Genomic DNA, 16,791 nt, shown 5'->3' on the forward strand with positions numbered 1-16,791 from the left:
GCTTGTAACGTTTCTGTTGACGTCCCAATATTTCTGAATGATTGGGTTTTCAAATGAGATCAGTCAGCATGCAAATGAGGAAACAGGATCAAGACATCTCCAATATCTGATTGGGTAGAGAAATTATCAAAAGACCCTTTTTTCATATCAAATTTCCATCACAAAAGGTCAAACTTTCAACTCCCATTACTTTTGCTAACTGCATTTCACTGTGCCTGCCAGCTCATTGCTGCTGCTGTTTGCAGAGGAAAAAAGAGAAGTAGCAAATGATAACATCTTCTCACACATCTGTCATCCAGGGTGGACAAATATTTTCTAATCTTATTCTATTTTTCTCTATTGCCCTCAAAAATCCTTGCAGCCAAAGCGTTGCTTCTCACCTGGTTAGCCATTCCTACACTGGTTTTATTTCTCTGACCAGTTCTCTTATTTTTGAGCCTACACACTGACAAAGGCAACGGCTGTGTTGCCAGAATATTTGTTCTACAATTTGATCATTTAAAATACTTTTTGATGTGTGATTTTCTAAAAACTTATTGTGTCTTCGATCTGGATTGATGCCTAAACACTCAAGTAATGGATGTTCCAAAACAGCCAAAAGACAGAGAGGCTGTGAGCATTATTTTCCCCAAATCCTCAGGCAGTCACACATCCACTCACAGCCCATCCCTGACCACAAACGCTGCCCACCCCTCTGCAATCTGTGGGCTGTGTGATCAGATTTGTTCCCCCAGCTCCATCACCTTCTGCTGCTGAAGGGTGCCAACAGCAGTCAGCCTGCCTGCAGAGCACCTCCAGTACCTGCCTCCAGTCCACTCCTGGTTGTCCCTTGGTAGAAGCTGCCACCAGATCTGCTACCATGACCCTCTAGGTCCCTCTGACACAGGCTTTGTTCCAACAGCAGAGCTGCCGGGTGGGACTGGGTGAGCCTGAGATTCCAAGGCTTTGCTCTGTCTGCTCAAAGCAGTCCACTCCTGTAGATTCAGAGAACTTACAGGTCGCTTCCACAGTAGCTCAGCACTCCTAGGTCTCACCCACTGCTTTCCTAGGTTTAAAGCTGACTTTTGGAGCAGCTGAGATAGAAAGTGAGGCATCAAACAGATGAAGATGTTAGTAGAAAGTGCAGGACTCAATGTATTTGTTGCTACTGGTCCTCATAAAGAAAAAAAACTCTCAACATTATTATCACTGTAACATATATAACCCATCAGATCAGTACCTAGAGATTTCTGCTCCTCTGATTTTCTCTGTTCTTCTTATTACTCAACAACTAAATGTTTCACAAAGCCATTTCCTACAGAAATATTTATGTTCCCAAATGTTTATTGGCCCCTCTATCATGATCAAGCTTTTATGAGCACTCCATACAGGACTCTGAATTAAATACATAATTCCTCATCTATTGGATCTTGGCTTGATGCTGCGTTTGTCTATTTTATTCAGCAAGGCACTGTAGTGAACTGCACAATGCCTTACAGAAAAACTAATTTGTACAGTAAAGATATTTCTATCCAACACTGACTGTATGGGTTAGTGATTACAGAAAGATAATGAGGAGCAGGAGGACGTAGGGTTTAAATTCCAGCACTCATTTACTGTGCTAGGTTTCCTCAGCAACCTTTTTAGGTAATTTTAACTCAATTGTGGAGAGGAGGCTCTGTGCCATCAGTGGAAGGAGAAGGAAGATGCTCCGTGTAAGTACTGGACAAACATTTTGTCCTTGATTGCTCCACATCATGCAGGTTTCTGAAGCCACAGAGCCACTGTCCCTCAGTCAGTACTAACAGTGGGATTCTCTCCTTGCTGGCAGCTGCTGGCTGTAGGAACAGATCGGATGTAGCCAGCTCAGGAGCTGCTCTCCCAGACTGTGTCCTTTATATTTGATTTTCCACTCTTCTCCTTATGACCAAATGTGCCTGTGCTGACTTATGAATGTTTCCAAGTATCTAGTAAACTAAGTTTTTGGCCTCCTTATCACATCTGATCAAGGTAACGTTGTCAACTTCTTGGTATCCAGCAAATTCCAATTCCAGAACAAAGGGAGACTATGAATGTAGGCTCTCTGACAGCACAATAATGGTGATGGCATTTTAACCATAGGTCTTTACTCTTCACAGATCCCTTACTATTGAAACACTAATCATCGTGCCATCTGGATGGAGGATAAAGGGTCATTCTCTAGAAGGCTAAGATTGGCAGTGTTCCCTTTCTGCCTGGAACAAGTCTGGTCAGAGGTCATTCCAGGATGAACCGGTGTCCCAGCCAGTAGGTAAGGGCTGGAGTTCACATGATTTAATAATGGGCCCTTCAAAGTAGTAGAAAAGAAAATCTAAGAGCATCTGTTGACTGGAAGGTGTATTTGACATGTAGGTACCTTCAGAACCAAGGTGAGGATTTGTAAGGAAGAACGGCGTAGCAAGCAGCTCAGCTCTCCTTTGGAATCATTAATGCAGGCAACTTTTAAACAGAGTGGGTTTTCTTCATCTAAAGGATACTGCAGTTCAAACAAGACTGTCTGGATCTGTTGTGAATTACAACGTGTTTGGAATTCACAAGACAAGCTGACATCTAATCAGAAAGAAAAAGACAGGTTTTTATACTTACTACAGTTTTAAATAATAATAATAATAAAAAATCCCGTTTCTTAAAAGGCTCAACAACATTGCACAACTCTTTGTACCTAGAACTAAACTGAAGGTAAGGGCACTCGCCTTCACCTGTGCTTTGTTCATACCAGGAAAATCTGAACAACTCAATGTTTATTGTTATTTTCTCCCTGATACAACAGAGGATCCCTCCCAACACCACAGCTAACAAAGTGCTTTTACAAAATCAAACCATCCAGCTCTCCCAAGGGCAAAACTCAGGGCTGTATCATCATTAAGGATTCCCAAAATACCCTGTTCTCAGAACCGTATGAATTCACTGGCACAGCCCCACTTGGTGCACTACGTGGGAATTAGGCCTATTTAGAATCATGGGACATTCACTGGGCATTTCCATAACGGCATGGGGCTGGACCCAAATGAGTTTTGGGTAGGCTTCCAGGAAAGAGTGTACACTGCCATTACCATAAATCATCCCAGAACATCAACAGTGATACAGAATCTTTCAGAAAAAGAAATACTGCTGCTGCTTTCAGAAGGACTGCCACTTGCCATTTCTTTTAGGTAATCAGATAGCTGTTAATTAATAAACCTGTCAGGTGAATCGTCCTGCTCTGGTCATCATTATCCATTCTGTAACAGAATCCTGCTATCATCGCCGCTATCCACCCCATAGCTTCCAGCTCAATTAACTTAATGCTATGCAAATGAGCGGCTCTCCTCATCATTAGCTTATAGCCCACAAATGTTAATAACATAATTGGGCCTTCAACAGGGTAATTAGACACGATTTCTTCCATTAGTCTTACAAGGCTAATTATTGTTGATAGGAGAGAGGGGATGAGTCCCAGTGCTGCATGCAAAGAGGGGCATCTGGTTAAAGCAAATATAGACAAAACATCAACAAGGTAAAACAACCGTTGAGATCCACGGCAGGGTCAGGTAGGGGTGGGAGAAAGGAAGATGGGGAATGGTAAGGGGATGGTTAGGAACTGCTGCAGGAATTCTCGGCAAGGCAGGAGCTAAAAACAAATTTTCAGCCTAAATATTGAGCTTTCCTACACTTAGCACTGAAACAACACAAGGTTTCATAAATCAGAGGGAGCTATTCTCAACTTTTCGCAGACAGAACAACTTGGAAGCTGTGATGATTGAACTTCCTATGTTTGTAAGGCAAATACAAAGAAGGACATAGATGAGACCTTAAGTCCTGAATCTGGTCCTAGATTTCCCCTGTAGTTATGTCCATTGGGATGAAAGCCAAGGACTTGCTGCTATTCTGCCTGTACCAATGCACTCTCATCCATGGTGATTAGGGTTAGGGTTACAAAATCCTGCCTTATCCATGACTTAGCTCTGACAGTTCAGCGGTCTACTGGAAACACAGCCATGAAAAATATATGTCAACCTGAAAAGCCCAGAAGACTCATGGGGCTGAGAAGCCATGTGATTTCCTTATTCTGCTTCTCTTCTCTTCAACTCTGGGGCAAATTCACAGCCAACACAAATCCTTTGATTTTACTGCAACTGCATAAGGAGGAATTCTTCCTATAAACTTGGCCAGAAAATCAGTTTGAATTACGTTCACAAAATTAGCAGCATTTCTGGGAAGATTAAAACAAACAACTTTTTTTTTTTTTTTTAACTTGCCATTCCTTGGTCTTTTGAGAGTTATATCAAAAGAACAAATTCCTCTCTGGATCATGGCAGTACGTATCAATGGGATATTTATAGGATTCATATCAAAACAATCTTACCATACAATCTCTTATTTTTGTTAATTCCGACCACATGCATAGCTCAATACTGGTCTTACTGAGCTCAAAAATACAGCACCTGTTAGAAAAGGAGAAGAAAGAAGTCTCTGTGGGACAGATGAGAGCCTTACCCAAAATGTGTTTCAGGCCTCACAAAGGACAGGCTTTAGTAATACACAAATATGTACACATAACACATTTAGGGACAGAAATGATAATCCTTACACAGCACAAAAACACTGGGTCTCCCCTTACAGCTGAGACAAGGGAAGCCAATTTAAGTGATGGTGATTAATACATTTATGTGACTGCACACGATCCAGACCAATAGAATTGGATCCACTGCATCTGTCAGACTTACAGGATCGTTCCAACACCTTTCCTGCAGGATAAGCTATGACACTATCCAGCTCTGCTCTCTTAAATTGCCCTGCACTTGCTAAATTTACTAACTAGAAAATTCTGAGCAAATATCTTGTTCCAAGGCAAACAGCAGTAAATCCACTGATGTTTTAATGAAGATTACACTTTCTAATCCTCATGGTAATGACAAACTAGTCTCCATTCAATATGCAATATTACTTGACAGTTTTAATCACCCAAGCCGTATTACATTTGCTACAGACTGATGCACTTGTCTTCCCAGATCTTCAGCATGGAGAATCTAAGCAAAAGCAGCATAATGCCAGTTATGTCTGTGGATTTCAGCATGGTCCAATGCTGCCAGCCACACTACCTGAGGAACAGCTTACTCTAGGATTAGGCTCAGGTCCAAAGAGCCTTCTAAAGCGGAGGGCAGCTGGCAAAATCTTGTCCTATGTTTCTATTCCAACATTCCTGAATTTTAGTAACCACAGAGTTCAAAAGTAAGGTACATTTCTAACGTAACTGCCCTGGTGCAAAATCAGACAGCAAACACAGCAAGGGACTTTCATAAACTAAATTTTCACCTGTACAGATGTAAGAGTGACCTTTCTACATTTATTCAGAATAATATTCAGCCAACTTTTGCCACCTCACAACTGAAGTAAGTAAATGGTAAGAGATCAACGATCTGAGATGCCTGACAATGCTGCAGAGCCCTCCTCTTCCTCCTGTGCTTTCTCAGGCACCGTCTCCATCCACAGTTCTCAGGCATATAAAACTCTGAACTGTTTTATCAATATGTGGTCTTTTCTCCAGTGCATTACAGTCTCCGACCATTACAGTTGAAGTTTTCCTCCCTCAGTTTAGTTCCTCCAGCTTGTTGGTTCCAATCTCTTCTTGAAACCAGTATTTTCCTTACCAAAGCCCCTACATCCCCATCCCCTAAAATAAGATTTGCACATTGGTTCTTTTGTGTGAGAACTACTGGGGAAATTAAGGTAAAATTCTGAAAAACAGGTGCTTTAGTCCATGAAGAAACAGTCAGAATTGACACTGCATATCATGTTTTACCTTGGTGAGATCAATCAATGCTACACTCAGCAAAACGTGACTGAGGGTGCACAGCCACATGCAGCTCCATCTTCTCCTGTATGCTCATCTCAGCAAAAATATTAGTTAAAAGTAGCTCTATCCCAAACAGCCAAGGGCTGCAGGATGGCCTCTCACAGCACGTAGGCTGCTGCCAGATCCCAGCCCACAGCATCGGCCCATGGAGCAGAATGAGAGGAGAGCATGCAGGGAAACCCAAGGGGACCAGGCTCTGTGAGCTCAGTGAGCTCTCAGGGATGTTGTTAGGATTTTTATTCCCACTTTTGTCACCAAAGCAAAAATAATTCAGGAGCAAAAAGCACCTATGATCAGACAAGAAATAACACTTTGATATCCCACAACTTTCATTCCTTGAACAAAAGTTGTGTTGTAGGTGAATACCCTGAACAGTCTTTGTTGACTTAGAGATTACTACCCAATGTCACCTATTCAAAGTCTATTCAAACCTATTCAAACCTTGATCAAAGGCATCTAATTTTGGAAGCCAAAGGAGGATCCAGGAGCGCTGGCACTGCCTTGGCAGTATGAATACTTCATGGCACTTTGTGAAGAAGCACTGAAAGCGTTAATATTAAGCTCAGTGCTTCCACAGTTTGACCATATCTGTTCCCATGCAGATATTTTTCTGGTTTGCTTTGGCTTGTCTAACACTTGCTACAATTGCCAAAGACATGAAAAGTAGCCCAGACTACGCATTTGATCAGGATAGAGAGTCTTCAGGTTTCCTAATGTCTCCTCATTTGCAAGAGGTAGCTACTGCAGAAAAGCATCCCTTTTTTTCTGCAGCAAAAAGAATGAAAGGATTCTGCATGTGGTTTTGTGTCCTTAAAAAAATAATAATAAAAAAACCTTGGCTTAGAAGTAGTTTTTCTTCTTTCTCTTCCTGGAGACTTGGAAGCTTGCTGAGATCAGAGATTTCCTTAATTGCTGTACCCAGGACTTCACCAAACCACCTCCAACCATCAAAAGGAGCCTGGAAGAGGAAACTTCTAAAACTAATACCTGCTTCCCACAACTGAAGCCAAACATACCTCTTATTCTTGCTGGAGAAGAGTAAGAAAGAAGCAGCAATGTTTGTGACAGCAAATGCAGCATCCCACACAAAGTCCGTCGAAGGCTTTCACAACTGCATTTGATGTTTTGCTGCTGTTGGCTCAGGAGGCACAGGAATGGCTCTCTCCAGGACATGGTACCAATATAGGTCAGGCACAATCAGCAAAGGCTGCAGCAGTGGCATCATAACCCTATTCCTGTAATGACTAATTTATTTATTTATTATGTAGTGATCTACTGGATTCCTTAGTAGCAATAACATCTATTCAGATAACTGTTGTTATATGAGGGTAGAGTCTGCCAAGGAAGAGGGGGAGAAAGGAGAATAAGGATTCTCCAGCATCAACCAAACATTAGACAGGTGTTTAAGGAGCTGCTTCTGTCAGTTTCGTGTAGGGCCAAAGACTGGGTGTGCTGCTTTTTGCACTAAATATGGAGAATTAGTTGTCACTATGCAGTAACCTGTGGGTGTGACTGCTGGAGAGAGCCCAGATGCCAGAGCAAAGAGTGCCTTTCCATGCACAGCTGTTATGTATAAGTTTAATGGCATAGTTACACTTCCCTGAGACATTTTGCCCATTATGAAGTGCTCAGTGACAACTCTTGCGATAGAGATGGAACAGGAAAAGAAAGGTAAATAACTCTTGTCCTGCCCCCTTAGTTCCTAATGACTTGCCCCTTAAATCTTACCAGACCACTCAGTCTGTTTGGCACTGAATATGTAGAGAAGGACGAGAGTAGCTGGGGTGGGAGCACTGATGTGAGAAGTGATAATAAAAAGGAAACCAATTAGCATTAGTGAAGACAACAGTCAGCAAGCCAGCAACCAGAAAACAGCTCTGGTAAGAGAGAGCTGCCTTCTAATCAGAAGAGACAGAAAGCAAGAATGATTGAAACGGGGAATTGATCTGCCCATTATTTTTACTACCTCCTTTTAAAATTAAGCCATAGGCCATTTGGACTTGCATGCAGTCTCTCTCTGTCCCTGGTGCAGGCAAATTGTGGTGTACTGATTTAGTACCTTAATTAACAAACAATCTTTCTGTATTTTTCCCTTGAAAATGAGGGGAAAATAAGATATTGCTACAACATTTTTTCTTTGTTACTCATAAGGTTTTTGCATGCCACCAATTAAAAATACAACTAAAAAGATACACAGAAGCTATCATTTAAATTAGGCCAAAGTTTTAAAAATGCCCTGTAAGATTTTCCATGTCAGAATAATTCAATCACTGTTATGTTTCCTTGATGCAACTATTTTGGGACTTAGCTTGTTGCTTGATAGGATTTTAATTGAGTCATTTACATTTAATTTCCAAATATGTAGCTGTTACAGAAGGCAGGGAGGAAAAAAAAAAAAGGAGCCAGAAGACAGCCAATCTTTAACAAAAATATTTCTGATATAAAAAATGAATCTGAGGAATACATATTCAGCCATAAGTATTCCAGTCCATGTCTGGTAAACTCTCAGATAATGGCAGCACGGTAGGGTCACTGGGGTTCTATTAGCTCAATTAATGAGGAGTAAGATAAGGCTAACACCTAGCTCTTCAGACGGCTAAAAAATAGAGCTGGTAGTAATGGAGTTATTAACCTTCGCCAGCCATTGAATTTTGCTGCTGATTCAAACTCCATTTCCTAGTTCAGGCCTCCATTAATAGGCTGTTTATTATCCCTAATCCACACTGGGATCAGCTGCAGAAATATGAAAGCCCCATGTAAAGACCAAATAGTTTAAAAAAATCTTTTTTTTTCCCATCCAGATTTTTTCCTTTTGTTCTCAATATCTCCACACACGCTACGTTAGAAATGGGGAACTTCATTATCCTAATCTGTTTGGATACAAGTTCTTAGTAGCCTGGTGAAAAAGAAGCTTTAAATCTATTATGTAAAAAGATCATATAATTGGAGATACAGCCACATCCTTTTGAAGACCAAATAAAACTGCACTGGAAAACTTGTACTGGAGAAGCTACTGCTGTTTGTTTTCTCCACTGGGAAGAAAAAAACAAAACCTTTAGTATTGGAAAAATGGGTATTTGAAGTATATTGCACACTTGTTTCATTGTACTGCTACATCATCCCTCAAGTTCAGCATCCCTCCCCAACTTTGTCTGTCCACACGGTATATGGCTAAGCAAATTTCCTGCACATTAGATGAGATGGGAACTGACAACGTTGTTATTTGTCTAATAATGAAGTTTGTAGGTACTACTGTAACATAATTAATCAATACTGAGATGTAAAACAATCGGCCCTGGATTCAGAATAGATGGAAAAACAAAGCAAGTGGTGTAGCAGAGGAAATCAGGACACCCTTAGCAGTAGCCCCCATTGGAACAGATGGAAAGAGTGGTTTTATCAGCTTGAGAGGAACTCTAACACAAACCAGGCTATAATTTTAACTACAGAGACCTTGGGCTAAAGGGTCCTCAGGCTCCTTCTTGCCAAGTTTGTACAATCAGTTGAGATCAGTTACGCTTTGTCAGTGTCCAGTATGTTTTCAATGAAGGAGACACTGTATAGTTACTACAGTCTGCAGACAAGGTGTTATCCCCAAATGTATCACAGTAACATTTAATGGAATATGAGTGGTTATTAATGGAGAAAAAAAACTAAATGAAAACATATTTGTGCTCCTATATATACATATCCAGTACACAGCACTACGTTGGAAGCTGAATGAGGTTCTGGTTGTCCCATCATAGAAAAGGACCAGCTAGAAGAGCTACAAGAAGTAGAGAACAGTGAACCAGCATCATCAGAAAAGTGAAATGACTTCCAAAAAAGGAAAGGGTAAACACGTCAAGATACTTTGCATAGGAAACTGAGGCTGAACTGGAATATATAAAAGGATATAAAAGCAGGAGTGTGAGGAGAGGATGCACAGGGAATATATATAACAGTTTCTTTTTATAACCCAAAAAAGCCCCAGCGAAGCATTTTCATATGACACCAAATCAACAAGTGAAACCCATTCCTACTTGGTCGAGGCCCAAAGTACAACGTGTTGAAGAAGATACAAAGTCAAGAAAAACGGGTTATTAGATGTAGCTGTTCAGACAAACCTCTGGCTCAGGGCATCTGTAAACTGCTGGTGGCCATGAAGTGGCCTGGAACCAGCAGACAGCTGGCCACGAATGAGCTGAAACTAATGATGAGAGAAAAATAACAGATGAGATTGTTGTTGCTGAACAGTGTTTTATCAATACTTGGGAGAGAGCAGAAAGAGACAAGAAAGAGTTTGCAAAATATTAAGTAGAGTTTTCTTTATGTTAGAACTGTCCAGCGCTGTGCTATATATTCCCTGTTGTTGTTATTCAAGCATTAACAATGAACAAAGCTAAAATGCCTATTTATGCTCATTTGGATAAGGAACTGCATTCAGTCTCTTGCATTAGAAGTTCTGAGCTTCAGATGCCAACCTGTAGTTGTACTTGGAGTCCCACTTACCACAGTCACTAAGTGGTTAATGTTGTTCTTTTACTAGAGAGCTGTGAGACCACTAATGGATTCAGCTTCTTATTTGCCCTAAAGGCTGCCACAGTTCAATGCGATTAGGATCCTGTCCACTTAAGCAGTACTGCTTCATGGGGAAGAACACAGAAAGCAGTGCAGGGCTCTTCTGTGAGTACAGGAAGAGGAGTTCTCTGGTAGACAAGTTTTTTCTGATGCAGAGGAGATCTTCCTGCACCAGCCTGTAAGGCAGCCTTTGCTCTACTGCAAATTCTAATTTAAACAAAACCTTACACCTTCCTCTTTCAGTGGAAGATGAATTATTTTCCTTTTTGTTCCAGGGCAGTTCTTTGGATGCAGTGGCTGACTCAGTATGAGTTTTTTTTATTGTTACATTTTAACAAACTTTATGGCCCATTTTGTTTGTTTTCAAATAACTTTATTTTCCTTCTTTTCTACCATCAATTACTGGGTTTGTTTTTCTTTCCATAAGATGGAGGAGTCAGGAGACTGATCCTGCTCCATGCTGTATAATTTACTATTATGTATACTAGCTTTATGAGGTGGGAGTCAGATAAAACATAGTATTTGAACACTAACCATTTATTAGCTCTAAGGAATAGATTTATGACTTGACAACCAGACAATAACTCTGTGTTCTGATCAGCCAAAGAGGTCTACTTTGAGTTCAAAACACAGAGTAACATACTCTTTCACAAATAATTTTGTTTACTGATGTGACTAGATTTTAATAATAAACTTGATATATATGTAAATTTATTTTAATCTAATTTCATCAACAGAGTCCTCCTAAAAATGAGACTTTGCAGATTGTTCTGTGTCTGATTTATAGATTTCTGCATCCTATTCCCAGATTGATTTCAAGGCTATAACTCTATCAGGGTTTTCTCCTGATGTCAGAAACACCACCTCTGCAGATAGTGTTTTATAACTAGCATCACAACTGCAACTGAATTACTGCCCTGCTATCCTATGCTGCAATATGTCCTTTTGTTTATAATCACCCTCTCTCCCTCATACACCTACTGCTTCAGCTGCATGGAAAATAACAGCTCCAAAATCAATCAGGTAGCATGATGCCTATTTTTGTCCCCTACTTCAAGCTCTGTGTAAAATAGTAAGGGCCAAATTCCTAACTCAGATCTGAACGTGCATCGTTCTTTAAAGAAAATGGAAGCTGAAGAAATGGATGAGTGCAAAATTTCTACATGGAAGATCTTATAATGAGTTGTTCTTTCTCACTTGATGAGGTCCCAGCCCTGCGAAGGAACACCCTCCTGCACACACTTGAGCATTCACAATGATCTCATGTGCTCAGATACTTGTTCAAGAGACTATGGATCTACTTTTTAAGTGCATATGAAGAGTAATCCATGGGAAATGCTATTTAACTGTCACTAGCATTGCTATCAAGGTTCTTTCTCCACTTTTTTCATGAAGGCAGCCACAGAGAAGATACAGGAAGAATACCTTCACCAACTTAAACGCTTTTTCCACCATTTGTTCTTAGATAAAAACAAGTTTTTAGAAGCATAAGGACCACATATTTCCACTGTGTGCCTTGGGAGTGGCCATTGTGTCATCTAGTTGTATAGATTGAACCAGGAACTCCTGAAGGAGAATGGAAGAGCCTCTCAGCATAGATAAGTCTACCAACATTTCAAATGCTCACCACCTGTGGACAAGCTGTGAAGAGTAACCCCACTGTATCTGCCTGTCATACAAGTTCTCTTTTGATGCTCATTTCTCCTACATTGCATTTCTGAACAACTTTTTATGGCTCAAATAAAATATAATTCTCATGTTGTCTTTAATTATTTCACAAAACCCCAAACTCTCACGAGCTCCTTGCAGTACTAATATATTCCATTCCATCATGCCAGTGCTAAAGCAAGAGGATGTAGATCCCCCTCCTGCTGCAAATAAAAATACACCTCCTGAAATAATCCAAACTTTAATCCATTTCTTATGGTTTTATGGTTTGTCCTTAAGAGAAACTCAGGCAAATAATCAGAACAACCTCTCCTCTCTTCCACAGTTTGTCCATCTGGAGGATTTGTAAGACCAACGCTCTGTTTCCAGCTCTTTGGGACTGAGACCCCTTTTCTAGATATGGAAGGAATAAACAAAGAAGTTGCAGCTGCCTATATAATGTCAGTAAAGATCTGTATCTCTCCACAGGCTTATTTGGAATGTATGTAATGTGCTAAATATATATCTTACCTGTTTGGAATAATACATGCTTTTTGCAGCCTCTCTGCCTGCTCTATGTCCCTTGGGAAGCCACGAAGCACCCAGCCCCTGGTCATGCAGTCTGGTGCATTTAGGCGTTTCTCCAGGATCTTCATAACAGTGTTGTCTGGGACTGCAAAGGATTACAAAGATGACATTTCTTTTGTATACTGAGTCTGCAATTAAAGAGGCAACCATACCACTACTTCTGGTTAAAAGGAACAACAGAAATACAAACATATTTTACATATGATGGATTTTGGAGAGAGGATCACTGTTGAGCCTGCACATCTACTGTGCTACCACAGAAACCCCCACATCTTAAGAAACCATAGAATTACAGCACAGCGTTTGGTGAGAAGTGATGCCTAGATAGCTCTGCATTGTCCTTTTTCTCTCAGCCATATTGGGATGATGTCACAATGAAGTGTGTGCCATAATCTTATAAAAATGCAAAAATAATGACCTGATCCTAAAATCAGGGAACAAAAATGTCTGTAGCATTCTGTATTTAACTTTGGAGACGATAATGGTTCTGCAGCAGCAGGCTGGATGCGCTACTTCTCCATTTTGCCCAAAGGCTTGAAGCTTTCACAACCAAAAATACATTTCCAAAATGTATTTCAACTACTGTGGTTACAGCGCTGATGACTCTAATTTTAGATATAGAAGTTCTCTTTCCTGTTATTATTTATCTTTTAGGCAACAGAGTAATACCTGCAAGAGTCTGGCTGGGCTTACAATCACCGTGTAGCTTTTTGAATTCTAGGTAATCATACACAGGAGGCATCCTGCATAACAGACTTCAGAAAATAAAGTATTTTTACAGTAAATATTTTTACCATTGTTAAACAACAAACACAAACTGGAGAATTAAGTAACCCAGCTTCAACAACCATGACTTAATTTTCTGGACATCTTGCATTGTGTTGGGATTCTTGTCAAATAACTACAAAGAAAGGGCAGCAAAACCACAAGCTGCATCCCAAAAAGCAGCCAAAGTGATCTGCAAGAAGCAATGAGAGTCTCTCCTCTTCATCTGTGCACTATGTCTAATACGCTGTTGCCTCTACTGGAAACAAGCAATAAAAAACACGACATAAATCCACATGGTGGGATGCTGATGTTTTGATGCTCGCCCTGCCATCACATCTGCATACAGAAATACAACAGGTTTTTGTAGGAGAGTGTATGTGTCAGATTTCTGACAATACAATTCGCTTTAGGACTAACTGACAGCAACGTGCCTGTGTTTTAGAGGAGTATATTATTGTCAGTGCACATTTATACCCTGGATACAAGCTGGTTTTAAACTACAGTAATAGAATCCATTTGCTCCCTGAAATTTAATATTTCCTAAAGACTTATACCTCTATCATGAAATTCATTACCTCTCCTTTAAGTAATCAAATTACTGAGTTTACAGAATTGCACTCAGAATTCAATGTACCAGCAAAAATGGAGGAAAACCGCAGGGAATTAATTACAAAACAGATTAGGGTATTAACTGAGGGTACCTGCTTCACATTATTAAAAACAACAAACAAAAGAAAACACAACCAACCAAACAAAAAACCCAACAAGTTAAAGAGTACTATTCTCCATATGCTAAAAGAAAAAAAAAAAAAAAGGAATGGAATAAAATCAGTACCAGTCACTTGACAGGGGGTAAAATGACAGTGCAAAACTCGGCATTGCATTAAAAATGGGACTGATAAAGCTAACAGCAGGCAGGAATATTATTAAGCAGATGTTACCTATCTAGCTACCCAAGAGCTGAGCTGCAGGCCGGCACTGGGGGTAGCAGCAGCATTGCAGAGCTGTTTGCAGGTCAGCTCTTCTCCCCACCCTCCAGGTTACAAGATCTAACACAAAACCAAGGCATCCCAGTAGGAAAAGAAGAACAAAATCCCACCTTCTCTTTCCTGAAAATGTATTCCCATGTAAAGATGGGTGGAATTTTCCCAGTACTCATGAATTTCTGGCTGCGATGCTAAACTTTCTGTCTTGATGCACACTGTTTTATCATGATTCCTGCTGGAATGGATGTACAAAGATGCCAAAACATGTGATTTTTGAAACTTGCAGAATGCTTAAAGATGGTTGTGCAAGGGAGCTGAATGAGTCCTCCAAAGCCATGCATAAATCCGTGCTAAGGTGGGATTCTGCATGATCCCACATTCCCTGCAAGATGAACTCCAGGGAATCAGGGCAAGCGCTTGGAGCCCCGGCAATGGCACAGTGGGTGCACTCTGCTGTTGGGCTGCCAGCACATCTCTGGAGATTCTCCAGTTCCAGGAGTCAAACTGCTTCCATTCTGCATAAGGGGAGGAGAAACACCACAGCCTACAAGCAGTTAAAATGCAACTGTGATGGGAACCAGGCAGCATCTCTTTGTCTGATCACTTCCCATTAGTCTTCTGTGAAGCCTGAAGATCAAAATCCTCCCATTTTGTGACTGCTTTTGAAAAAAAAAAACCAAAACACTGAAGCCAACACAAGAGGAAAAAAAAAATCTAACAGGTTGAAGTAACAATTAATTAACAATATAGCCAACAATACACCAGGTTGATGGTTCTTTCGAGGAGTACTGGGGATTACGTGGTAACCCTGATATCTTGCTAATTTTGGTGATGACTGATGAGAAGAGATCAGCAATACTCTTCACATTGCTTGTATGCTCACGTACATCTATATATCACTGAATAATATAGATGCTTACATACTTCTGTGCCTCCTTCTAAAGCTTGATGGTGAGAAATAAAACATAAACAAGTCAGACAGCAAGCTCTGCTCTCCTCTTGATTAGCAAACATACCTATCACTTCAACACAATGGGGGAACATAGCTTGTTGGCTGTTCAGTGGCATTACAAAGTACATCAGCTGCCCTTGAACAGGAACAGTCACACTTAAAACGGCTGCATTAAAACTGTAAAACATCTTCCACAGGCCAGAGAAACAAAAAATGGGGAGGAGGGAAGAAAGAAATCAGTATTTTGCTGTGGAATAGACAGTAAGTAATGAAGAACGCTGCAGTATGGTATTCCTTTTCACTCATGTGGAACTGTCTCTGGAATGCAATGGAAATTAATAACCTGTAATTGGAGTGGCACACAGCCTGGAAGCAACTAGCCATAGGTCTCCTGGCCTTTAGCACATGACCCAGAGGGCTATAACAGCAAAGTAGAGTCTACAGCTTTTCTGATGAGACAGTCAATCTACATGTTTTAAGTAGATTATGAAGCACGAAAGCTTTGAATAATCAATTCCTTTTCAACACAAGCTTGTGTGAGTTTTCAACTCTGAAAGTTGGGGGAATAAGGCTCTGGAGAGATTTTACTTTATCATTAGAGAGGTCCAAAGATAAGTTTCTTGTAAAAAATACAGTTTGCTACAAAGAGATATCCAGACTAGGCAGTTGGAAGCACATCTCTATTAAGGAGCGAAATTAAGGTACAGGAGTAAAACCCACCCTCAGAAGTAATTCTTCAGAGCTCCAATGGCACCCTATGCGGAAAGCAGTGGGGCAGGAGCACGGTGAGCCTCCAAAATGGCACATGCAGCAGAACCAGGCCACCGTCAGCTTCATACAGAAGTGTATGCACAAATGAACTATATTCTTGCCTAATGTCAATAGCGCACAGCACATCCCCTTTATCTGTCAGCCTGTTTTGGCCGTGTTAATGGTCTAGACCACACAGCTGGCTGTGACCCTAAACAGCTCAAGGGTAAGGGCAGGCATGGCACAGGAACAGAAGCTGGAAGCACTGCTGCTCGTGCTGGAACTGCTGCACGGACACCTGGAGAGCTCCTGTCTCCGTGACTGTCAATCAGCACATTCCAGCAGACCATTAAAAAATAAATTTACTTCCCGGAGCTTCAAAGCTTTTCACAGGTAAAAGGTACTTCGCATGAAAAGCACATTCTCATGAAACTCACAGGAGCATGGCCTATTAGCTCTGACCCAACCCATAGATCTGCAGGACTAATAGAAAACCCTATCAGGCAATCAGTTGACAAAATCATACCATCTGCTCAAGACAAAAGTAACGGAACATTAAAGGCACAGTCTGAGAGGCAAAAACAGTGCTTGAGAGCTTACAGGGCATTATTCTCCAATAGCTTCGGTGCTGTCAGTGCTCCGAGCTATACAATTATCATATTTAAATGGATTCCTCCTCCACCTAT

General features: G+C 40.8%; 1 protein-coding gene across 3 annotated transcripts in view; it reads right to left on the minus strand.

Moving 5' to 3' along the window:
* Positions 1–16,791, minus strand: part of AK8 (adenylate kinase 8) — a 71,545-nt gene that overhangs the window by 12,731 nt on the left and 42,023 nt on the right. For all 3 annotated transcript variants that reach the window (XM_025141418.3, XM_046901875.1, XM_428077.8), the window contains one exon: positions 12,593–12,734. In XM_025141418.3, the coding sequence (XP_024997186.2) occupies positions 12,593–12,734 (142 nt within the window). The remainder of the gene's footprint in view (positions 1–12,592; positions 12,735–16,791) is intronic.

The sequence above is a fragment of the Gallus gallus genome, chromosome 17 (assembly GCF_016699485.2).
Source record: "Gallus gallus isolate bGalGal1 chromosome 17, bGalGal1.mat.broiler.GRCg7b, whole genome shotgun sequence".
NCBI classification, from domain to species: Eukaryota; Metazoa; Chordata; class Aves; order Galliformes; family Phasianidae; genus Gallus; species Gallus gallus.